Source organism: Phyllostomus hastatus, unplaced genomic scaffold (assembly GCF_019186645.2).
Source record: "Phyllostomus hastatus isolate PE091 unplaced genomic scaffold, TTU_PhHast_1.1 phas_scaffold_46, whole genome shotgun sequence".
Classification (NCBI taxonomy): Eukaryota; Metazoa; Chordata; class Mammalia; order Chiroptera; family Phyllostomidae; genus Phyllostomus; species Phyllostomus hastatus.
The window spans coordinates 19,700,595-19,726,683 of NW_025334032.1; the positions used below are offsets into that span (position 1 = coordinate 19,700,595).

Genomic DNA, 26,089 nt, shown 5'->3' on the forward strand with positions numbered 1-26,089 from the left:
CGTGACTGCATGGATGGACCTGAAGAACATTATACTAAATGAAATAAGTCAGCCAGAGAAAGACAGATACCATGTGATCTCTCTCATATGTGGAATCTAATGAACAAACTGAACTAACAAGCAAAACAGAGACAGACTCACAAAGAGAGAGCGAGCAGGCTGACAGCTCTGGGGTAGAGCGACCAAGCAAAAGGGAAAAAGGACTCATGGATACAGACGGCAGTGTGGCAACTGTGGTGGAGGGAAGTGGGGTATAAGGGAGATAAATAGTAATATAAAAATATAATAAAGATTTATAAAAAGTTGAATAAATAGTACAGGGAGTGACTGTACCCCCTTCACCCGCCTTCCCCTAACGTTAATGTCTTACATGACCACACTGTAATTGCCAAACCAGGAAGTGAACCTTGGCATGGTATTAACTAAAATACAGACCTTCTTTGAATTCTACCAGTTTTTCTATTATTGTCCTTTTTCTACTCCAGGACCAAACACTCCATTTAGTAGTTGTGGTTTCTCGTTCTCCTCCAATCGGTGACAGTTTCTCAGTCTTTCACAACCTTGACACTTCTGCAGGGCGGGCCAGTTATTCTGTGGTGGACTCCTCAGTTTGTGTTTGCTTGGTGTTTTCTCATGTTCACACTCAGGGCAGGCATTCAGGGAAGGGTATCACAGAAAAAACACTGTGTCCTTCCTCGTGTGTCATATCAGACACTTTGGTTTGTGACATCCATATGCCTTGTCACTTTGGCATTGACCTGGATCACCTGGTGGAGGTGGCATGAGCTGGGTGTTTACACAATAAATTTACTATTTTTCCCTTTGTAATTAGTATTTTGGGAGGGACAGTTTCAGGCTATGCAAACATCCTGTTTCCCCTCAACCTTTCACCTACTGATTTTATTTTACTTTTTAATCAAATTTATTGGGGCAACACTGGTCAATGGGGTCACACAGGCTAGAGTGCACACTTCTGTGACACGGGATCTGTGCTCTGCACTGTGTGCCCACCGCCGCCCAAAGTCAGATCATCTTCTGTCATCCTATGTTTGCCCCCCTTTAGTCTTTACTCCACTCCTCCCCTCTTGCCTCTGTCTGTGTCTGGGAGCTTCAGTTTTATATCTTACATGAGTGACACCATCCAGTGCTTGGCGTCCTCCGACTGATTTAGTCTGTTCAACCCAGTCTTCTCAGGCCCACCCACGCCAGCAGTCCCCCGCGAGTCTGTGGAGTCTGACTCCCTGGTGATTTTCTCGTTCCCTCCTTGCTCTTATGTTTACTAATTAAACTTCTTCTGTAAGAAAAGCCTGTCCCTTCCCCACCACTCATTTAGTTATTCGATGGGAAATTATTTTGTTCTATGGGGATGATCTAAAACTATCATTTTCTTGCCCAAATTGTTCCAGCCCCGGCCATGAGGAGCTCCGCCAAGGCTGGCCAGGCTGGCCTTTTGGCACGCCTCCCTCCTCGCTGAGCTCTTCCATAATTTTCTGGCACCACAAGACAGATGTTCTAGCCCCCTCTTGCATTTTCCCTGCCCTGGGTCTAAAACCAAACACTTCTCTCCAAGGAACCCTGGTTGCTTTTACTAGTAAATGGTGTTTAGAAACCACCTTGTGGATGCTGGGTTGGTCACTGCTTCTGGATCCTCTCAGCAGGCTGAGTTAAGAAATGTCTGTGTGCATACCAACCCAGAAACACACACCCAGCTACGCTTCTGTACCAGTCTATACATTAACAACTATGAATTCACACTGGTAACTTCAATTCCAATCTAACACGACAAGGTTCATTTTAGCTTTCCCTCCTTTCCTCATTTGTAGTTTCTTTCTTCCATAGAGAGAAACTGGCTCTTACCATCCGTGGTATATTCGCTTATTTGTTTAATTGTAGTGTATACATAAAGCAATAGTTTTAGAATTGCTGGCTTATAGCCTCCTTTGCTCAGAGGAAATAATGTGAAATTTAGAAACCTATTGATTTTTTTAAGGTTGAGAAGGGTTTCTTGAATACAAACATCGAAAAATAATCCTCTGTGCTTAATAATGATGATATAAAAACACACCATAAATCGGAGCTGGGCCTTTTCATAAAAATATACCACTTACTGGACGTTAACAGCACTAGAAGGGTCTTTACAGTAAGCTTTTAATTAAGTATTAAAAATAAGGAAACTGTAAGAGCCTGAAATTACCTAAGAGAGTTTCTGCACGATTGGTTCTATGTATTTTTTAAAAGATTTTATTTATTTATTTTTAGAGGGGGAGAGAGGGGGAGAGAGAGAAACATCAATGTGCGGTTCCTGGGGCCCATGGCCTGCAACCTAGGCATGAGCCCTGACTGGGGATCAAACCTGCAATGCCTAGTTCTCAGCCCACACTCAATCCACTGAGCTACGGCAGCCAGGGCATGGTCCTATGTATTTTTAATTCAATATTGCCCACAGGAAAATATATGCACACTGATGTGGTGGGCTAGCACTGTGGAAATATGGAGAGAGGAAGTAAGTGAAAGCTACAGCAATCTGTTAGAGCTACCAGCAAACACACCTTTGTATATTAAAGCAGGAACACAATGGTGAAAGGTGGAATCAGAAACAGTCTCTGGAATCTCTGAATAGGAGAGCATAAAGCTTTACTAAACCACCATCAGAGACCCTGGCAGGGTGGTGACAAGAAGACTGCAACTAGGTAAGGAGGCAGTGCTTCCCAGCAGGTGCTAACTGGCTACATTAACTACCGTATGAATTGCTTGTATACTATTTACTCAGAATGCACAAAAAACTATCTCTCCTCTCCAAACTAGTAAAAAAAAAAATGGCACAAAAGAATGGGTTTCCTTTGGCAGGCCTCCCTAATCATCCTCACCAATACTTCAGGTTTGAGTGGAAGGTGGAAAGAAAAAGAAAACACACACTGGCAAGGGACAGGAAGAAAGTTCTGGAAAGATTCTGGCATGCTGAGCGTGCACTAGAAGTTTGAAGAGCAAAATGTGAGTCACACAAGGAAAGTGACATCTGTTGATCTTCATTAAAAGACCCCTTGGCTTTTTGTCACCATGCCTTCCCTTTTGAATTCTATTTCTCATATTCGGCTTTGCCAAAAAATACCAGCTAGCTGTGCTAGTTTCATTATTTTAGCCTGTATGGACAGATCTTAAGGTTGAATAAAAATCACCATTGGCAGTTACATTCTTTGTATTTTTAAAAGGTTGATAGGAGGTATTCTAAGACTTTTTTGTATAGATGCATGCATGCCTTTCAAAATAAAAAGGTATACAGAATCCTTTGAAAAGCTTATACAGCCCTAGCTGGGTAGCTCAGGTGGTTAGAGCACCATCCTGATATGTCATGTTTGTGGGTTTAATCCTTAGTCAACGGGCAGATAAGAATCAACCAATGTATAGATAAGTGGGACAACAATTAATGTTTCTCTCTCTCAAATTAAAAATAAAAGCTTATAAATAGGTAAAAAGGAAGATAAGTGGTTCAGACTAATTAATGTATATAAAAAGGTTTTTTTTTCCTTTATGTGGAATTACTAAAAAAAAAAAAAAAGAATCAGTTGATAAGGCTGCAGTGATTTGACAGATGCCCCAGGACCACAGCATCTCCCCGAAGAAGCGAAGATAGTGCTGATGTTACCATCCACACACAGCAGGGTATGAGGTCCCCTGAAATGGTCAGTCAGTCAACTACCATGGGAATTACAAAGGGAGAGTGGTACACTTGTATGCAAGGCCACATCCCCTGGTTTTCATCAGTAGATAAGGAGTTTCGAAAGGTTTGGCAATATGGAAATACAGACTTTCATATGGGTTCTAACAGCCAAAGAGAAGGTGATACAGGAATCACAGTACAAAATTGCCCCAGTCCTTTAAAAATAATTAAGTTTGTAGCTTTTGACATTCTGTTTTTCTACTTTGATCTACAAAGAAAATCTGATTGCGTACTGCACCGAGACTGAATGGCTCGGGGTAAACAATAACAAGCACACGTGGAGAGCACTCAGGGGACAAAGGACCATTCTGAGTGCATCACACCTTTCCTTTCTCCACACGGGCACTTAAACTACTACTCCCACCTATTCGGGCTGCACAGCATCCACCAGAGCTGCCTTTCAAATGACAAGTAAATGGTACTGCTTCGAGGGAGGTCTCCCAGATGCTCCCCAGTTGAAAGGCATTTATCTTTATTTTTTTTTTCTTGTAAGTTTCTTTTTAAGTTTTTTTATTTTCTTAATATATTTTATTGATTATGCTATTACAGTTGTCCCATTTCCCCCCTTCTCTCCCCTCCACCCTATACCCCCTCTCCCACCCACGTTCCCTCCCTTTAGTTCATGTCCATGTGTCATACTTATGAGTTCTTTAGCTTCTACATTTCCCGTACTATTCTTGCCCTCCCCCTATCTATTTTCAACCTACATTCTATGCTACTTATTCTCTATACCTTTTCCCCCTCTCTCTTCCTCCCACCCCCCTGCTGCTAGCCCTCCATGTGCCCTCCATTTCTGTGGTTCTGTTCCTGTTCTTGTTTACTTAGTTTCTTTTGGTTTTGCTTTAGGTGTGGTTGTTAATAATTGTGAGTTTGCTGTCCTTTTACTATACATGTCTTTTCTTTATCTTCTTTTCTTAGATAAGGCCCTTTAGCATTTCATAAAATAAGGGCTTGGTGATGATGAACTCCTTTAATTTGACCTTATCTGAAAAGCACTTTATCTTCCCTTCCATTCTAAATGAAAGCTTTGCTGGATAGAGTAATCTGGGATGTAGGTCCTTGTCTTTCATGACTTGGAGTATTTCTTTCCAGCCCCTTCTTGCCTGTAAGGTCTCTTTGGAGAAATCAGCTGACAGTCTGATGGGAACTCCTTTGTAGGTTACTGTCCCCTTATGTCTTGCTGCTTCTAGGATTCTCTCCTTCGTTTTTACCTTGGCTAATGTAATTATGATGTGCCTTCGTGTGTTTCTTCTTGGGTCCAACTTCTTTGGGGCTCTCTGAGCTTCTTGGATTTCTTGGAAGACTGTTCCCTTTGCCAGATTGGGGAAATTCTCCTTTATTATTTGCTCAAATAACTTTTCTACTTGTTGCTCCTCCCCTTCTGGTACCCCTATAATTCGGATGTTGGAACGTTTAAAGGTGTCCTGGATGCTCTTAAGCTTTTCCTCGATTTTTTGAATTCTTATTTCATCATGCTTTCCTGCTTGGTTGATTCTGTCTTCCTTCTGGTCCACTGTATTGTTTTGAGACTCAGATTCCTTCCTTTCACTATTGGCTCTCCTCCGCGTATCTTCCTGCATCTCTTTTATGGTAACCTGCATCCTTTCATCTAAATTGCGCTCAAAATTAACTAATTCCGTGAGCTTTCTGATCACCAGTGTTTTGAACTGTGCATCTGATAGATTGGCTATTTCTTGGTCGCTCAAAAGGATGAGTCCTGGGGGACTGATCTGTTCTGTTGGAAACATATCTATGTCTTTCTCTGTCTCTCCTTTTTTTTTTTTTCCGTCTGGTCGCTCTTGTTACGGTGGTGGGGAGGAGCCTTAAGTGTTCACCGGGGCTGGACACCCCAGTCGCTAGATTGTGATGTTATATGTGGGGGTGGGGCTGGGGGTGGGGGCGGGAGCGGGGACAGGAGGGAACAATGGTGGTAGTTCGGGTCTCCTGGGCTCAGACCCTTCTCTGGGATCCTGGGCTGCGAGCTCTGCCCTGGTTCACAATCGCTTCCTCACTGGGTCCGCCAGCCACCGCTTGCATACTCAGGGATCACTGCTGCGTTCTTGCGCCCTGATGGCTGTTGCACCGATATCATGCCAAATTTTTCCCGACCTCTGCGCACCGCCGACCCCGTGCCAGCCCCGCGCCCACCCGGCTCGTCGTCTCCTACCAGTCTGGATGAATGGGTCTACTTCAACTTCTTGGCTGTCCGACTTCCATTCAGATAAATCCTCTATCAGTTCTGAGTGTTATTCTATCTGTAAATTATTGTTGTTCTAATCTTGGTTGTGCGAGGAGGTACGGTGCGTCCACCTATTCCTCCAATTCCTCCATCTTGCCGGAAGTCCAATTCAGCATTTATCTTTATTGAGAGCCCTCAGCATTTTATATGGACCTCTTTTGTGTGGGCAGAATTATAAGGTGCTGGCCCCCCAAGATTCTCCTCATCCCCTGGTTATTTAATCAAACACTCATCTAGGTGTTGCTGGCAAGGAACTCTGTGGACAGAATTAAGATTAATCATCTGACCTTAACACAGAAAGATTATTCTAGATTATTGGGTGCGGGGGGCGGCTCAATGTAAATGCACCTTCAAAGCATACAAGGAAGGGAGACCAAAGTGTCAGAGGAAGACCAACATGTCACTCAGGGATGCACCAGCAGAGGAGAGCAGAGGACAGGTGGAGCAGAAGGGGGTCAGAGAGAGATGAAGAGTGAGGACCTGACCTGCCAATGCTGGATGTGAGGACAGAAGAAGGGGCCCAGAAGCCAAGGGATGTGGGTGGCCTTCAGAACTCGACAGTGACTCCTAGCTAACAGCCAACATGGAAATGGGACCTCAGTCCTACAACCACACGGAACGGATTTCTGCCGACAACTGGAATGGGCTTGGCAATGGATTTACCCTCAGAACTTCTAGAAAGAAACATAAGCCTGCCTACCCCTTGATTTTGTCTTACAAAACCTGGGGCAGAAAAAGAATCCAGGCCAATCCAAACCTCTGGCCTATACAACAGTGAGGTAATCAGTCTGTGTTGTTTTAAGCCACTGAGTTGGTGGTAGTTTATTACAACAGCAATAGGAAGCTAATACGCTTTCTCTTGTACTTTCTTCCATCTGACAGTTCAAGTCTCAGTCGGTATCAGAATCCTTTGAGGAGCTTTTTAAAATGCACATGGGTCCCATCCCAGAGACCTGAAATTGAGGAGGGGGAGGAAGGCAGAGCAGGAAGAAGAACTCAAGTTTTTGTTTACAGCTCTGACAGTGACATTTTCCTCAACATTTAGAAATATTAGATGATTTGACTGTGGGTGGTGTGTATACAACACAACACAGCAGATCGTGTATCACAGAAATGTACACTTAAAGCCTATGTACTCTTAATAATGTCACCTCAATACATGTAATGAGAGATAAAGGCCAGGTCTGAGCTCTCGGGGTACCCAAGCCAGTGAGGAAGCGTGTGTGTGTATGTGTAGTCCATTCCTAGGAAATTCCAATCCTCGCATCCTCAGAGTAAACCACTGTTGCCTTCTCCCCGCATCGTAGAGTAGTTTTGCCTACACTAGAACTTCATGTAAGAAAATCATGCGTTGCACAGGTTTGTATAGAGCTTCCTTCATTCTTGATGTTGTGTGTACTGGCAGTCTGTTCCTTTTTATTAAGTATCACGTTATATGAATACACCACAGTTCACCCCTTCATCTGTTACCCCTTCATTTGGGTTCTTTCTAGTTTTGATCTATTATGTATAAAGCTGTTCGGAATATTCTAGTAACATATGTTTTCATTTTTCTTGAATTGCTGGATCACAGGGTAAGTACATGTTTAATTTTATAAGAAAGTTCAAGACCTTTCTCTGAAGTGTCTATGCCATTTTAGCAGTTTCCATCTGAGTGAGAATATGGAAGTTGCCTACTTTTCCTCTTCTCACCTCAAATGATGTTAATGTGTAGCCAGAGTTGAGAACCACTATACTAGATTAGAAATTCCTTCGGGGCAGGATGCATCCCTTACTCATCTTTACTGTCCCCAGTATATTTAGCACAGTCCTGACCAAAACAAGAATCCATGAATCTTAGCAAATTTCATCTTCATCCACCTTCTGACTTTGCTACACATGGCAAATCTATAGAGTATGTCTTCTACACCTAAACACAATTAGTATATAATTTTGAATAAAGCATTTCATAGTCTATATCATCATGGGTCCAATATTTGTTTTCCCTGCCAAATTCTGGGCTCCCTGAGGGCATGGCCCACATCTGTCTTACTGGGGGCCGCACCCTGAATCCAGCACAGAGTCTAGCATGCAGCAAGGCCTCAGTGAATGAAAGTGTTCTGTCAAGAGAAAAATCCTTTCTCCTAAATTTTCTGTTTATTGTAACTGAAACAACGAAGTACAAGGCTCCACTCTAGAGGAGTCCTTGGTATATAGCTTTCAATATTTTGAGGACACAGATCCATCTGAAATGATTAAAGCTATGGATCTCTCTCTCTCAGAAGGACAGATACATCCTCACACATTCACAATTCTATATAGTATATCAAGTTGTTCATACGAGCTCATAAAGACTATCCAATGGTTAGAAATCACTGCACTGTGTTTTATATAAAACTACAATCACTTCTCTCACAAGTACTTATGGAATCCTTGATTTGTCCTGGCATTGCACTAGGTGTAAGGGATACTGTGACCAGCAAGGTACAGTCTCTGCCCTTAAGAATAGGGGCAGGGAGGAGATACATGCACAAGTGATAAGCAACACAATTTAATCAAAATTCATGTAGTCTCAAAGTCCATAACTCCTTTCTTTCTTTTTTTAAAGTAATCAGGTATTTAATAAGGGGTATGTTTATGAAAACAAGGAAAAAAAAAGATTAATAATCAGAGGAATTATAAACCAGTTTGATTCCATGAGGCTGTCAGTTGAGATTTCTGGATGTAAGGTTCGAAGTTCCTTTTGCTGGAATGGAGCAGGCAGTGACTATCTGGCAGACCCTCTGCATCTGCTGTGTGCAAGTCCTTGATGATGCCATCAGGTGCTCCAGTGAATTTTGCATGGCTCACGATCCATCACCGAGATGGGTTCATGAGTATGAGCTGTTGTGGTGACTTTTCTGAAGTGCACAGTGCGTCCTTGAGCTGCAATCTGCAATTGCATGGCTCCAGAAAGTTTTAGTTCTTAGAAACTCTAAGTCAAAGGGTGGGAGAAACGCATGGGCTTGGATTTATGGCAGGCTCTTCCCCCTGGGTCTCTCACAGTGCCCCATGCCAGAGCACCCTGGCCCAGAACCATTGCCTGGTCTCTGCCTGTGGGCTGCAGGCACTGAAGTGGGCCGCACAGTGGGGAGGGGAAAAAAGGGTGGGAGAAAAATGAAGCATTGTTCAGAGAGTTAGCTAAATATTCAAGGAAACTAGAAAAATTCAAGATCCAGTCCAGTTTACAGGTGAAAACTAAAACTTGTAGACAAGTAACTGAATGAGAGTTTAATAGCCGCAACCATATATGATAGATTCTATGGAAACACAATTTCTCTCCCTAAAATTGTCCTCAGTTTTCTCAAAGATCGTCAAACTATTGATTGCATAAGTCTAGTTTCAATAAGTTTCACTTGATTATGCACAAATGCAATGAGAGTAACAAGTGATCGTGTAGGTACTCTTAAATCTGCTTTACTGGAATCTCATAAGGAATCTCCAAATTGAACTTGAAAGAACCTTTCAGGGCAAAACAGCTGAGCTACATAGTTACCACCAGATTTTGCCTGCAATATCCACAGATTTGGGCTAATTCCTCAAGTTCTCAGGGTTCCCTCCTACTGTCTCGAGGTTCCTTCTTCACCATCTCCCAGGAAAGCAACCTTCATTCCTGACCAGGAAAGACTGCCATGAACTGTGTAAATAGGCCAGGTACCAGGTGGTTTTTCAAGGGACTTTTACTGGCTTCCAAAGTCAATCTTAATTTCTTAAAGCTTTCTGGTAACATGAGAGTCTATGCATGTCTCTCAAACATGATGTGCCACTCAAAGTCTTGGTTAATAAACCAGTTTCCAATAGTGTCCTGTTATAGAGAGAACAGACTCTCGTTGAATTCATGCAAACAGACATATTGCCATGAAAATTAAATAATAATCACTAAGACTTTCCAAATTCTAGAGGGATCAGACAGGGAGAAAAATGTAAATGCTTCAATGTTGCTTACAAAGGTATAATTTACCAAACTGCTCTAAGGAAAACAAATTTCCTTATATCTGGGAAACAAAAAATTTTTAAAAGTCAGCAATATTTTGAAAAAAGTAATAAAAATAATAATTATGCTCAGTTCAGTCAGTCCCATATGATCGATTCTTCTTTATCCAGATCACTTGCCTGTATTGCCATAAATCCAGTTAGTCCTTCGAGTTCTGTAAGTCTGGATCCAGTCTAAGGGTGTGATCTGAAAATTTATTCTCAGATAGCTCTTTTAGAATAAGTCAGAGTCCTTTCCATGGATCTTTAAGATGAAACCTATCTGCAAACACATCAGAGTGAAACAATGTCTGAAAATGATAAAACTATACATGACATGGCCATAGATCTGACTGTAATATGACTGACAAAGAACTTGGCTTTTTAGTCTTGATGTGGCTTCTTTACATCCCTAGCTGTAGGACTTCCATTCAGGTGGTTTCAGGTCATCTCAATGATGGTTGCTCCATAGTTTTGTTGTGATTCTGATGTGGTTGTAGGAGGATGTGGGTACTGCATTTACCTATCCATGACTCTTTTCAAAGGTGTTTTTTTGCCTAAGTTCACAACATAGGATTAGTAACTGGAGATGCAAAGAATAACCCTTCATGGTTGTATGTTGGGTACACAGATTTACCTTTGATTTATGTTTCTGGAAATGAAATAAAAAGAGGAAAGGAGTAACAGCTTATCTATGTTGTATTCTCAAGGAGTAACTGCTTCTAGAATTAAGAATATCTTGGTGAAATTACTTGTGCCAGGAGTAAGCACTGATGTCTTCTGATGACCTTCAAATGGCCGTGTTTTAATCAGGGAAAGGATAGGAAGGTAGAGGGACTCTCAACAGGTAGTCTGGAGAGATCATGAGGAAGAACCACAGGAGTGTCTACACTGACCATGAGGCAAAGTGTCAAAACGAAGCTTCAGGTACCTACATCAGCCTTGTGATGTCTGGGGAGATATGTTTCCTGGTGCTTCTGAGAAAGTAACACTACAGCACGACACCACACTGCTATCTGTGGCAAGTCTGCGGGAAGGGCAAATGTTAAAACAACTAAAAGAAATATAAATCTCTAAAGTAACAACAACACAACAAAACACAACACTGACAGAGAACAGAGTTCAAGAATGTTTTGGGGTATAGAGATGAGTTAGTCTATATTAGTTTCTGATTGGACCTAATTTCTCTATATGCCAAAATCTTTATAAAACAGTTCTGTTGGCAATCTTTCTGAATATACTTCACACTCCTTAATCAAACTAAGTAAACACAAGGAAGCATTTCTGACGATTCATTAAGTACACCCGTTGCTCTGCTGTGTGACAGTAAGCCCTTCTCCGAGAAGCTACTGGCTACACAGACCTGCCTGCCCTTTGTCAGAACAGCTCCAGCTGCTAGCTTTGGAGACCGCTGTTGTTTAAGGTTCACTCTCTCTACATTCCATGACGAAATCACCTCCTGGCATAGCACTGACTAACAGGACCCCCCCAACTTCATCCTTCTAATTCATGGCTAGGTGGGAAAAGAATGGTTTCTTCAAAATAATTGATATCAAGTAGTTAGATTTAAACATTTAGTAACAACCTAAATGATTGTTTTTAATTAAATTGTTTTAGAAAAATCAATTGGATATGGCTGTTGCCTTGTTAACGAAGACCTGGCTCAGAGAGGATCGGTGGCAGGTGCCTGCCCCTGTCCCCAGGTGTCAGAAGTTGCTTGCGTACTGGTATTCTCCTTGTCTCTATGGCCATTTGCCTAGGACACTCCAGGAAAAAAGACTGGGCCAGAATTCTGAAGTAAAAAATGCAGTTATTATTAAAATAGGCCATAAATGAGGGTCAGAATAAAGTTTGTGAGATTCAGTATACCAACGCTGTGATACCCTTTCAATCCGGATGTTCAGAGCTATTTTTATTCTTGTGTGTTTTCAACTTTTTCACTGTTTTAGGCAGCTGACCTCTACATAAGGGAGACACTAATACAACCACAGAGCACACTGCTTTACTTTATAGATTTTTTTTACTGCCTAAACTATAGATAAATGCCCTTAAATTAAAATTTGTTTCTGTGTATCTTTAATGGATAGGTAGGTAAACACTGTGTTTAGGAAGGGACATGCTCCATGAGAGCTCATTTGCCACTGGATTGCAGGCCTGTTCAAAGCAGGCTCCTGAGGACCCTGCCCGCTGTTGTCACTGGTGTGACCGACCTACAAGGAGTATTATTCACAACGTGACCCGTTCATTGGATTCACATCAGTACTGTGTGTTCACGCTGGAGTGAAAGCAGCAGCAACCTTGATGGACTATATTACGGCATTTAAACAATGGTCCAGACACACAAACATTCTAACTGCTATGGATGCATCTGAGTATGAACTTCTGTAGCACTTCTTCATGGTCAAGTTAAAAGTAGAACCCATGTAGGAATTAACTCCATCACAGTACCTTTAATGATTATTACCTCCCCATGCCAAATGCTTTTTCTTTTGGTTGAAAATCTGTTTGTACTTGTTAAGCAGCATCTGTTCTGTCAAAATGTTCTAACAGACTTCTTTTGGATAGTTTTTTTTTAAAGCATGAACATGATTTGTGGATCTTCAGCTACTTCAAAGGATTATCTTCATTATCACCGTCGTGTTTCATTCAGGGTCGGAACCAACTGAAGGGAGCATCATTATTCTGTCCATGACGAGCGCGTCACTGGAAGCAGTAGCATGCTCCCAGATCTCCACGGGGGAAGCAGAAGCAGAAACACACCAGGAACCTTTCATCACCACTCAGCTTGATCCACTTTACCAAAAAAAGCAATCTTCCATATTCTAAGCCAGAACCTTTAAAGCTTTTCTCTTAAAAAGCTTGCTAACATAGCTTTTCTCTTTAAAGGCTCTCTTCTTATATTAGTATAAGCATCCAAGCCCTTTCCTCCCTAGATACTGTTGCTACCAGGTTTCCATGACCTTCTCGGAGAGCTCACCTACTCTAGGCAACGGCTGATGCTCTTTTTTTTTTTTTAGCTATACTTAAATACCACCCATAAATTCCTATTTTCAACTACATTTTCTGAATATAACTCAGATCAAGTATTTTTGAGAATTCACTGAAGCCTTTCATTTATAAGAAGTTCAGACTTGCCCTAGCCAGGTAGCTCAGTTGGTTAGAGTGTTATCCTGATGCGCCAAGGCTGCAGGTTCGAGCCCCAGTCAAGGCACATACAAGAATCAACCAATAAATGATTAAATAAGTGGAACAACAAACTGATGTTTCTCTCTCTCTTCCCCACCCTCTCTCTCTCTCAAATCAATAATAATAATAATAATAATAATAATAATAATAATGAAGTTCAGACTTTTTTCCAGACTGGGTCTGCTTCTCCCTCACATAATTCTTTAGGAGTAACCCTCTGAGAATACTGCTACAGCCAAGATAATTTTCTTGAACTTTAAGCAGAACTTTCACTATTAAGTATGCATTCTTTGTTTAAACTGATATATAAAATATAAAAGTTAACACTTGAGAAATATGACTTGAGTTTACAAAGAAATAAATGATGTTAAGAATGCTCCCAGTACTCAGGTTGAAAAGATCCTTAAAGATCATGTACAGAGTTTTTGAAACTTATTCTTTGCCTTGGAATATTCTGCTCAAAAGACGTAAGTTTAAGCACAGCAGAGAAACAAACACGCAGCATTGTCCGGGTGCGGAGGCTGACAGGGAAGGGGTGGGCATCGGGTGCTGGGGACCACGGAAGCTGGGACTGAAAACCTGAGAGTCACGGCACAGCCCAGATAGCTTATTTTACAAGAAACTAAGGCACCAAGGGGTGGGATTACCATCCTGGGCCTCGACCACCTGTCACAAGCAGCACCGAGACAGCCCCAGAGGCCCGCCGCAGAAACGAGCAGCGCTAAGAAGACAAAGGCGCTAACACCAGGCACACGCGGATGCGTTCTAGACAACACAGTGCTAGCTGCCAAACACACATCGCCGTATTAATTGTCACAGTCACTCTTGGAGGAAGGTCTTATTAATCACGTCACACCTGAGAAAACTGAAAAAAGTTAAGTTGACTGGCCAAGGTCAGATATTGGGCTTGCTTTCCAACTCTGACACTACACACTTCGCACCGCCATGAAGCCTCCCATTACATTGGCCTCACAGATCAAACATGAACTCCTAAAAACAATTAGGTTCTTCTACTTTGTATGGCTCTTCCGCTCCACATAGTTTAGCCTATAGGCGATAAAGAAGAGAGGACAGAGGGGCAACCTGGGAAAACAATTTTGCAACAGAACTTTAATAACAAGCACAAAATAATTCCACAGGGAATATATTGCCTCAGTGAGGTCGCCACCCACATCCAAGTCACCATTACTTTTCCCGTGGACAACTGCAACCATTCCTTTACGGTCTTTCCATTTCTACTCCCACTTCCTTCCAAACAATTCTCCACAACATCTGGAGTTAACAGGAATAATTAAAAAAAAAAAAGATTCATGTGACTTCCAAATTTCATCTCTTGAAAATAACCCCCATTGCCTTTTTCTCAATACCACCATCTTTACTGCCGCTACACATTCAGCACTCTGAAAGAAAGGCCCAGAGCAGGAAAATTGCACTATGCTAATTTTTACATTATACAGAAGTCCCTGGCTGAATGGAAAGAAACTGTCCCATTTGCCTTTTTTTAGTGGACCTTTTTTTTTTCACTGAAAGTTTTATTGAGATAATCTACTCTGCAGCTTGTCAGAGTAGAGTTCTGGCACCTTTCATCCAGTTTCCTCCAGCAATAACATCTGCAAACCTATAGTACAATGTCACAACCAAGATACCAGTACAGTCGTCCCTTGCTATATCGAAGTTCACTTACCTGCGATACAGTGAAGCCGCAATAAGTGAACTGCGATATAGCGAGGGACAACTGTATACTTCACTGGTGAGTACCCATGTAGAATTTTATATGTTGTTAAAATTACATAGGTTTGAGAATGTAGAAAGTGTTTAGGAGCATATGAAGTGTTTATAAGAGTGTGGGAAAGGTTAATAAGAGAGTGGGAAAGGTTTATAGAAGTGTGGGAAGGGTTTATAAAGCCTTAAAATATATAAAAATAATAAAATGAATATAACACCACTACTTTGTGGATTTTCACCTATCGCGGGGGTCTCTGGAATGTTCACTCCCTCAATAGGTGAGGGATCACTGTACCGCTAAAACCCATTCTTATTCGGCTTTCTTCTTACACCCGTCCTCACTAAAATACTGGAAGCAAAGACGAAAGAAGAGGGCAAAGATAGAGGAGAATGTTGCTTAAGGTCAGCCTTTTGGTATAAAGAAAGAAAAACAGGGGAGATATTGTCATTGTTAACTTTCCATTCTCCTCCCTGGCTGAAGGGCCGTTTAGGTAGATAAACAGAACTCTGTTCGAGAGCCGGGCTGACATCGCTCTCTCTTTTTTAGAAAAATCCTTACGGCTCCTGCTGTTACTGTGTAAACAAGTCTTTTTTTGGAAATGAAGCTTATAAAAAATTGCTTATCTCTAAACCTTTAATGGCTGATTGATTTTTTTTTGCTTACCCTGTATCCATCTATAATACATTTAAAAAGACTAATGGTTATGAACCTGCATAGTAAAATGTTGTATTTCCTACTTATGTTCTTCCTTGTCCAACAAGACATATTAATCTTTATTTAAAATGTGTTTTTGTTTGTTGACCTTTTGAGTCTGTTTAAATTCTACCATCCTGGCCAAGGTCTCCATTGTTTCCACAAATTATTTTTCCCTAAAAATACCAAATGAAAAAACTGCATTTAAAATAAAACATATAACACTTTCAGCCAAGTATATATATTAAGGAGTGTATGCAGGCAATCTATATATTCTTAGAAGCTTCTTTTAAAAGAGCATCACCTAAATTCTATTTTTCTGGAAAAGCAAGGGCAAACATACACATCTGAATAAGAACTTTTATTGGGATTCTACCCAAATAGAATAGATAACAATTTAATTCATTGTTATTTATCATTCCATTAATAGAATGAAGCAGGCAAATCACACTAAGCCAGGCATACTGATTGATATTTTTTCATTTTATTTGCCACTTTACCCTCCCATCCTGTGCGCACTCTCCCTCTCTTTCTCCCCCCACCCAACACTAACTACAAACCTGAGAGTGAAAAAAACAAAACAAAACGACTTTCCCTTGACTGCAAGCTAATTTAAAAGTTAATAAATTCCTAAGTAAAGGAGAAAGAAGCAAACAATTTCTACCAAAAAATTAAATTTATGAAGAGTATCATAAAGTCAAACATCTTATCATAAGCCTGAAAGGGTGGCATGTTATTGACTTGCCCAAGCAAGATTTATTTGCCTTGCTTTTTACTGATTTCTAGTGAGACTGCACTTTAACTGGAATTACTCTTAAAGCTATTTGTGTACTCACACAGATTTAGGAGGGGGTATGTTTTAAACACTCTGCACCTTGCATTCAGTTTTGGTTTTCAGTTACATTAGAATCATTTTTGAAAGACTTGGTCATTTTGTTGTTTATGTCCTCTCTATCACTAAGGTGATACAAATATGCTTATATTAGAGATTATTTTAGCCATTTCTTTTCTACTTCCCCTTGGCACCTACTGAATTAAACTGCTGCTCAGGAAAAAAAAAATTAAAGACCTAACTATGAGTAGGATGAAAATATTAAGAAGGATATGAATTGGGCATGAAATGGTAGGTGGCAGTAAGAAACCGGGGATCATAAATAGGGTTCCTCTTTTATTGTCAAAATCTTGTCCAGATGTCTCCTCAAAATGTAATCGTGCGGCTGATACCTGACCTTCCACCCTTTCTGTTGCTCTGCCACTTCTCCCTGGCTCCTTTTTTCTTATTTCATATTGTTTCTTCCCATCTTTCACAGAAGCATATTTTGACGTGGCTATTTCCCCCTACATATCTAAATACCTGGTGGCCATTACGGGAAGTCCCCGAGTCTCTCCCTGTATGTAATAAGAAGTGGAGGATTATCAACCACCAGAGTTAGACATGGAAAGCAGACTGGACTGAAGATAAAAATGTAGCTTTTCTGCCAAAACTAAGGACAGAGGTTCATTGGAGACTCAGAAGAAATAAAACTTAGGAAACAGGAAGGCAAAGAAGCAAGGTGCTACATTTTGAGCATGAGACAGAGGAACCTTTAGGACAATTCTTAAAACCTATTCTACAAAGAGCTTCCAAAACATCTGTATGATGACACGCCAACACTCTCACTAGTTCCTTGGTATCTGCCCCTGACAGGACTGGGAAGGAGAGACCCACAGGCCAACACAGTCAGGAGTTGGCAGGCACCAGGCTGAACACCAACAATCCGGCGTCTGGAGCTTCCTGACCTCGGGCTCTCATTCTGGAGGAAACACAGGAGAGCAGGTAGACATCTGGTAACATTTCTCTTACTCAGGGACATTTAGTCACGTCAAGGAATTCACGTCTCCAATAATATCCCAGGATCATCTTGGAGTCTCTAAAGAGTACAAGAACCAATGTGCTTCTTCAAAGGTTCTTCAAGAGTCCAAGGCTGGTTTAAAACCAAACTCTCCACAGAACCTCCACTTTTGCAGCATCAAAGACCCACACCAAATATAAGATATAAAAACACAGCGCGAGAGAGAGACTCAGGAGAAAGAGACTGTTGCTAACAAGGTACAAGGCCAGGGAAAGGGAGGGGTGGCCAAGGTTCATTCTCGGATGCCTATGCAATGTTGAGACAGACCTTACGAATAAACACCTCTCGTGGGGATTTTGATGGACATTCTTTGGAACAAACTAGTCTTTGGGGGAAAAAAGGAGGCATAAATGATGAGGATTAAAAATCTTACTGTAAAAAGGGAAATGCTCAAGGTCAAGGTGTCAGGTGGTTCCCTTTAATGACCAAGAGAATGTGTGTTCACAGACTAAACAGGGGCAGGGGACAGACATCTTGTCTGCTGACACTAGTCACACTTGACCGTAGGAGCTGTAAACACCTTAGGCTCACATACCTTCAGGAAGGGATGGAGTCCCTTCCCAGTCCACTTTGTGCAAGGTAAACAATACGCTAATATTAAATAAAAAGTTGTAACTATTCAAACAACTAGGCGGGGCAAGGACTAATAAAATATCCCATTTCACAGATGGGGAAAACAAGACCCAAAGTTTAAATGAACTTGCTCACATCCCTCAGCTAATAAGAGAGGGGGTTGGGATTAGAACCCAGTCAGTATAGCTCCCAAATACACAAGCACACCCAGCCATCTTTCAGAAGTTTGGCCTCCCACCCAGAACTGACCCACATGTTGCATTCCCATCCCTCTACATTCATGTCCTTAAGAGTTTTATTATGTATCAGAGAGTCTTAGGAGTGTCTTATTAAATCTGTCATAATCAAAAGCAGAACACCTCATTCCCCTTCTTATCCAATGATGCTTGAAGGTAAACCACATCCAAGTGTTGGGATGGGCAGGCCCCATAGAGCCATGAGACAGGCCAGGTATTTTGGCATATTTTATTGAATGAGTTACTGTCTTGATGTGTCGAGGTCACGGGGCGGGGTGGGGGGGACTTATGAGAAAGAGAGAACATCAATGTTTATGGGTGGGAGATGAGATGGAATAATAACCTAGTTAAAAGTCAAAACAAGTCTCATACTGAAGTTATACCTACACTGCAAAGGTCTGTATCAGACACCACTCCCCACCCTCCGCAAGACTTCAGCAGTAAAGAACCTGAATAATCATCCATCTGTGGTTGTCCTTGATACCCAACTTACCCATTTTTCACTGAGATATCAATAGCTTATACTTTAAACAACTTCTGGGGAAAAATTCTTACTCGCATAAAGCACTCAAATATCTTTTTAGGTCATTCAAGTGACAGGGGAAACTGGTGGAATTATAAATTAAAAAAGGGCTCAACACATCCATTCCTTCAGTATAGCCTATGGCAAAGTGAAAGCAAAATATTAACTCAAGTCTCTGAATTAAAGGTTTAAACAAGTTTTCATTTAAGTTTTTTCTATAACCAATTCTGTTGAGAACCAGCAGAATTTGCTTTATACTTTCATTTTAATGTGGAGTCATTGCTTATTTTAAGGGAGAAAGACCCTCCGTCTTTCTCAGTTGTTTGTGATCTCTGAGGACAGGAACCTATTTGGTCCCACCGTGTTCTCCAACTCCAAAACACCCAATGAATCTAGTGGACTCCAGCAAGTACTACAGGACACATAAAAACAGTGAACAACACCCACGAGTTGAAATGTTACTTCCAATGCAAGGGAATCCGAAAGTAATAAGGTCATTATGTAACAATAAAAGCCTCAGTTCCATCTATGTAATAGTAAGCATCTTACTTCATAAATTGAACTAATGTACAAGTATGTAAGTTTTTAGGTTGGAGAGGGAGAACTGTAAGATTATGAGATGATAATACTTTTGTGGTTATCTGTATGCATGTATGCATCTGTCTGTGTGGCATATGTATCATGTTCCCCAAAATTCAAATTAATATTCCACCCAATAATTAGTTTCAGTGAGGAATGGGGGGGGGGAGGAGAAATACAGAGAAATGGAGAAAGGGAGGAGAGGAGAGAGGAGGGAGAAGGAGGGAAGGAAAGGGAAAAGGAATAGCCACAGAAGAGTAAAATAAAACAAAAATGGTTTGGAGGAAACCTTTTCTTGCTGAAATCTGCAGTAAAATCCCGATTCCTACTGAAATGAAAAACTCATGTTGGGACGGTGACTGGCTGAGCTTTGCTGTGACAGAAAATCAATATTTGATTTGATAATTTCCGTGCTAAATACCACTGTCACTTTTCAGTGCCATTTCACTGTCATCTTCCCACAGTAAATAACGAGTAGCATAATGCGTATTTTCTCCCCCGAGGTTTGTGAACATGATCTCAACTGTGCAACGGCAACAGATCACCCAGCAAGGTCTCAGCAGAGTAGCTCGAACAACGTGTGTTTACTCGAGGTGAGCGGCAGCCCCTGGACTGGGCGGTAGCTGCCTTTGGGTCCAGGCAGCCCCACTCCATGTGTTCTAACATGTCCAACAATTTACTCCCAGTCACACACGCTACCATAAGCTCACCACTGAAATCTAAACGATTCGCCATGAAAAATGTTCCTGTCGATTTTCATTTCTGATAACTGGGTAAAAGCCTCACAAATCCTCTCATAAAAGACTCCATTATTGTCCACGCTAACACAGCTCGACTGAAAACAGACTCGTTAACCTGTATCGACAAGACGGCTCCAAGGAATGTACAGAACACATTTAACACATCACAATCCAAGACCTTTTGTTGCCCAATCCCATTTGGAACTGCAGCCTCACAAAGGGCAGCATTTGCTCTGTAAAGAAAAAACTTAGAAGACACTTCCTTAACAGACTGGTGGTTGCCAGGGGCAGGGGGTGGGGGAGTGGGCGGAAGGGGCAAAGGGCGTCAAAGCTACAAGCTTCCAGTCATCGGGATGTGAGGTGCAGCATGGTGAGCACAGTTAATCATGCTGTGGTGCACATTTAAAAGCTGCTGAGAGGGTATATCTCAAAAGTTCTCACCACAGGAAAAAAAATTCTGTCACTATGCATGGTGACAGATGTTTAACTTGACTTCCTGTAACCGCTGTGCAACAGATAGCATAGTCATTATGTCACACACCTGAGACGAGTATAATGTGGTATGTCAATTACACCTCAATAAAATTATATTAAAATTATAGAATTACACAGTTATAAAAATTATATAATAAAATTATATAATTATACCTTATATAGTAAGCTGAAGCTATTTTTCTTCCTTTTTTTCATAATACAATTTTTCAACAAGCTGCAATTAATGTCAGAAAGACTAACAATCTCATTGTACCCTATTTTAATAACTTCTTTCATTTTCCACAGTATATATGACTTTCCAAATTCTGCAGAACTCTATTCTACATATTTTTTATAGTTTAAAAGTCACATGAAACATAATATAGGACTTATATTTTAACTGGTACATTTCTACATTATGCAAGATTCAAATATGTCATCGTTTTTAGCAAATTCATTCAAAGGAACTGCTTTCAAAAGAAATCTACGTATGTACAAAGGTTTTAAAAAGAAGGCTAGAAACAAACAGAACTCTGTAAAAATCACATTCTCAACTTACACATCTTATCCTAAACTTACAAAATAGTTGCATCCATTATCAATCGCTATTTTGTACTTGATCACACACACCTCATTTATGCCGCTGTAGAATGTTACGAGTTTCAAGCTATTTCCTTGAAAACAACCTGCTGATAAGAAAAATCATGCTGACTGTTACCAATAAAAAAGCTGAATGCAAACAATTCGGGCATTCTACAATTACTCAGACTTAATTTATCCTATTTTCCAGGGACAACCTGAGTGGCTGTGACCAGTGACTGAATCTAGTCTGAATTGCTTCCAGTACCAGTCTGCAAATGCTTTCTTGTTTCCATAGTGAATATACCACCTTTGTGATCACTCTTGAGTTCTGACAGTCTGCCTACAAATGAACAAAAAGCTGCCCACCAGCCATTTGTATCAGCAATTACTCCAAATCCACCCATTATCTCTGTATTACTCATCATATGTGGACTTTTCAGAGCCGCTAATTGAAGGGGACTGTGCAGTGTGATGCACCAAGGACAAGGCCCAATCAAAACACCGAGAACAGAACCCGAAGCAGAAAACCATCGTGATCCTGAGCCTGCCTGTTTCAGACAGGAATATACACAGAAGAAAATATAAAGGTAAGTATATTTTAGAAACCAGTATCTTAATGCTTACTTTCAGTAGATCCTTGGGGAAATCAGCACCCTCATTAACACCTTGGAGGTTTGCAATGAACTCCTGGCAGGTCATCTTCTTTCCAATATTCTGGAATAGAGACAAATAATACATCCTAATGATACACATGGAATTAAGATTAATTCTCAAAAAACTGGTTCAGTTTTTCAGAAACATGAATACACACACATACCCCAATATATGTGTATATATAATACATACATACCTACAGTACAAATTTATATGCATAAGAAAAACAGATGGTTTTTATACTTTAAAAATTGTCATTAAAATAAATAGCAAAATTCTGCCAAACCTTTAGTTTAACCCTAAGGAAAAAATCTGTGCTACATTTATATAAATAATATATAATTTAGTTTTTAATGAAAAACATGGATAAAAACGACATTTCTGGGTGGAACTCTGATAGCTATTTATTTGCCTTTTTAATTGTATTTCCTATGTATGGTCAAGAAGTGTGAAGGATCTGAGATTTTTAGACTCTCGCAAGCTCCCGAGTGCCAGCAGACTCCTGGGTCAGAGGCATGGGAATTTACTACAAGGAGTAGTGTTCTCTTGCTCCAGGGCAACTTGAGGAGGGCTTGCAGACTGCTGCACCTGTGGAGGGTGAGATACAGGAGAGGATCCCTGAGCTCTGGGAACCTGAATCTTTGGAATGGGCAGAAAGTATGTCTACCCCTTGGCTTAAAGAGAGAAACCAGCCCTTATCTTCCAAAGCTAAACACAAACTTATCCATTGGCTCTGGAGTCACTATATCCTCCACAGCTACTCACTACAGACATAATCTTGAAAAAATAGACCAGAACAAAGGCAACCAAAGCTTCTTTGCACAAAATGAAAAGCAAGAAGAGCCTCATGGAGAATTGTTTGTAAACACATATTTAAGGATCAGTTTAACAACAACAACAACAACAAAACCCAGATTAATAAACAAAATGTAGCCCTGGCTGGTGTAGCTCAGTGGTTTGAGTGCAGGCTGCAAACCAAAGGGTCGCTGGTTCGATTCCCAGTCTAGGGTACACACATGGGTTGCAGGCCAGATCCCCAGTGGGGGCCACGTGGGAGGCAACCACACACTGATGTTTCTCTCCCTCTCTTTCTCCCTCCCTTCCTCTCTCTCTAAAAAAATAAATAAAATCTTTTAAAAAATAAGCAAAATATAATTAGAAAGTATAAACTATAAAAAGAGAAAAGATACAAATAGGCTGACTGAGAAAACTAATAAAACCAGTACACAGAGAATCACCCCCTATACCAGCTCCAGTCAGCTAGCAAGAGCTGCCAGGTGTGGAAGGTTCGGAGGCTCCATCCGGACACCAAGAGAAACTGTCGGGAGCACAGGAGAGGGACGAGGAGTAGAAACGAGCAGCATAGGCATGGGCTCTCTGTGCAGTGTGGTTCAAGGGAACCTGAGGGCACCAACATCAGAGCATCCCAGCACACAACGTGCATACAAATAAAATGCACGCAAGACAAGGCTATTTTATTCATAAAAGACTCAGAGTAGGGTAGAGGAATAGTCCTCAAGCTGGGTAGACAGCACATTCCTGAAGATAAAAGACATTAAAAGGAATGCAAAGCCATGGATAGTTTAATGGGAGTATGTATACAGAAACTTAACTTCAAAAACATCTGCCTGAGAACAGACACACTTATGTGTGTCTTTTTTAGTAAAAATTATATATTATTTATTTATTTATATATTTTTTAGTATATATTTTCTTTATTGTTCAGGTACAGCTGTCTCCATTTTCCTGCTACTACTTTACCCCGCCCTACCCACCCCCACCTCCCACCCTCAATCCTACTCCCCTTTGGCTTTGTCCATGGGTCCTTTATACTTGTTCCTTGACCACCCTTCCCCTCCTTTCCCAACTGTTATCCCCCTCTCCCCTCCCCGCTGGTTACTGTCAATTTTTTCTTTATTTCAATGTCTCTGGTTATATTATTCTTGTTTTGTTGATTAAGTTCCATATATAGGTGAGATCATATGGTATTTGTCTTTCACCACCTGGCTTATTTCACTTAACATAATGCTCTCTGGGTCTATCCATGCTATCACGCAAGTTAGGAGCTTCTTTCTTTCTGCTGCATAGAATTCCATTGTGTAAATGTACCATAGTTTTTTGATCCATTCATTTTCTGATGGGCACTTAGGCTGCTTCCAGTACTTGGCTATCGTAAACTGTGCTGCTATGAACATTGGGATGCATAGGTTCTTTTGGACTGGTGTTTCAGGATTCTTAGGGTATAATTCCAGCAGTGGAATTGCTGGGTCAAAAGGCAGTTTCATTTTTAGTTTTTTGAGGAAGTTCCATACTGTTTTCTACAGTGGCTTGCACCAGTCTGCATTCCCTCCAACAGTGCACTAGGGTTCCCTTTTCTCCACATCCTCTCCAGCACTTGTTTGTTGATTTGTTAATGGTGGTCATTCCCACTGGTGTGAACAGTACCTCACTGTGGTTTTAATTTGCATCACTCTGATGGCTAGTGATGCTGAGCATCCTTTCATATGTCTCTGGGCCTCTGTGTATCTTAAAAGCAATCACTTTCCACTTCCCCTTTCACAATACCCCTTCTAATTTATAAAATGGAACAGCTCATTCATCCCATACAATCTAATTAATTACAGTAAAAGTGCAAAATAAATGTAGTTTAAAAACCTTACCTCTTTCATCAGCAGGAAGGACACAGTCAGACTTTACATGAAAGATAGATGAATGTTTTAACAATGTGAACTGGCTTTGCCAATTAACTTATTTGGCAGGTATTTCCTATTATTTGAAAAACTAAATATGTGGTTCTAAATTCTCATGAAAATTCATTTAAAGCACAGAAAGAAACTTTAATGAAAAAGACTGTTTCACAACATTATATTAAAAAGACAGTCTCAATTTTCCCAATCTTTATCAAGCGTATCAGATTAAATTAGGTGTTTCATGGTAGCTATTCTAGGTCATTTGCATTTCAACATGAATTTCAGGATTGGCGTGTCACTTTCTGGTGTTTGTGTGTCGGGGCAGGGGTGCAGCTGGGATTTGGATAATGAATGTGATGAATGAGAAGACCACGTTGGAGAGCATGCCACTCTAACACTGTGCTCCAGTCCATGACCAGGGGTTACCTCTCTACTTGTTTCTTTCAGTAATGTTTTATAGTTTTCAATGTTAATGACTTGACCTACCACATTTTTCGGACCATAAGACACATCTAGGTTTTAGAGGAGAAAAATAGGAAAAAATTTTGAGCAAAAAATGTGGTAAAAAGTTAATAACATAAATAACATAATATTTCACCAATGTAAATGTAAACAGAACTCAACAGCGGCATTAACCACCATTATTCCTCCCAAATTGGGGGGGGGGGGGCATGTCTTATAGTCTGAAAAATACAGTAATTTTGTTAAACTCATTCTTAAGTAGCTTGGAATTTCTGATGCTCTTGTAAATGAAATTAATTTCATTTTCATACTGTCCATTGTTAGTACAAAAATACAATTGATCTTGTATGTTGAATTCTATAGCCTTGCTGAATTTGCTTTTTAGATTCTAGTTTTTTTTTTTCTTTTGTAAATTCCTTAGGATTTTCAGTTTACAAAATCAGGCCTTCTGTAAACAGAGATCATTTTACTTACTCCTTTCTGATCCTAATATGTTTTCTGTCTTTTTCTTTTCTAATTACCCTGGCTAAATCTTCAATACTGATATAAAAGTAGCAAGAGCAGACACTTTTGTCTTGTTCCTAATCTAGGGGACAGCTGTGTGTTTATCACCATCACGCACTACATGTTAGCTCTGAGTTTTTCATAAATGCTCATTTTCAGATTAAGGAAATTCCTTTTTATTCCTAGCTTATTTTTTCTTTTTAAATCATAAAATAGCACTACATTTTGGAAAATGCTCTACCTATGTTTACTAAAATAACCACATGGCTTTTCTTTTTTATTCCACTAATACAGTATATTAGATTGATTTTCATCTGTTGAACCAATCTTGCACTCCTTAAATAAACCCCAAACAGTTATAATGTATTGTATAATCTTTTATGTATGTTGCTGTATTAGGTATGTACTTAAACATTTTTTGTGTCGCCATTCATAAGGGATGTTAGTTTTGTGATAGCTTTGTCTGGTTTTGTAATTATGGAAATATTGTCCTCATAGAATGTTTTTTGAAGTATTTCCTCTACTTTTTTTTCTGAATCTTTTGAGAAAGTTTTATATTAAAAGTTCTTTAAACATTTGATAGAATTCACAAGTAAAGCTTTCTGGTCTTGGGCCTTTCTTTGTGGGA

General features: G+C 40.4%; 1 protein-coding gene and 1 non-coding gene across 4 annotated transcripts in view; one reads left to right on the forward strand and one right to left on the reverse strand.

Annotated features, from left to right (window-relative positions):
- PSD3 (pleckstrin and Sec7 domain containing 3) overlaps nucleotides 1–26,089 on the reverse strand; it is a 383,494-nt gene that overhangs the window by 175,445 nt on the left and 181,960 nt on the right. For all 3 annotated transcript variants that reach the window (XM_045821887.1, XM_045821888.1, XM_045821889.1), the window contains one exon: nucleotides 21,776–21,865. In XM_045821887.1, coding sequence (XP_045677843.1) covers nucleotides 21,776–21,865 — 90 coding nt within the window. The remainder of the gene's footprint in view (nucleotides 1–21,775; nucleotides 21,866–26,089) is intronic.
- LOC123807850 lies at nucleotides 8,934–9,065 on the forward strand. The gene has a single exon (XR_006783724.1). It is a non-coding gene; the product is annotated as a small nucleolar RNA SNORA42/SNORA80 family (small nucleolar RNA).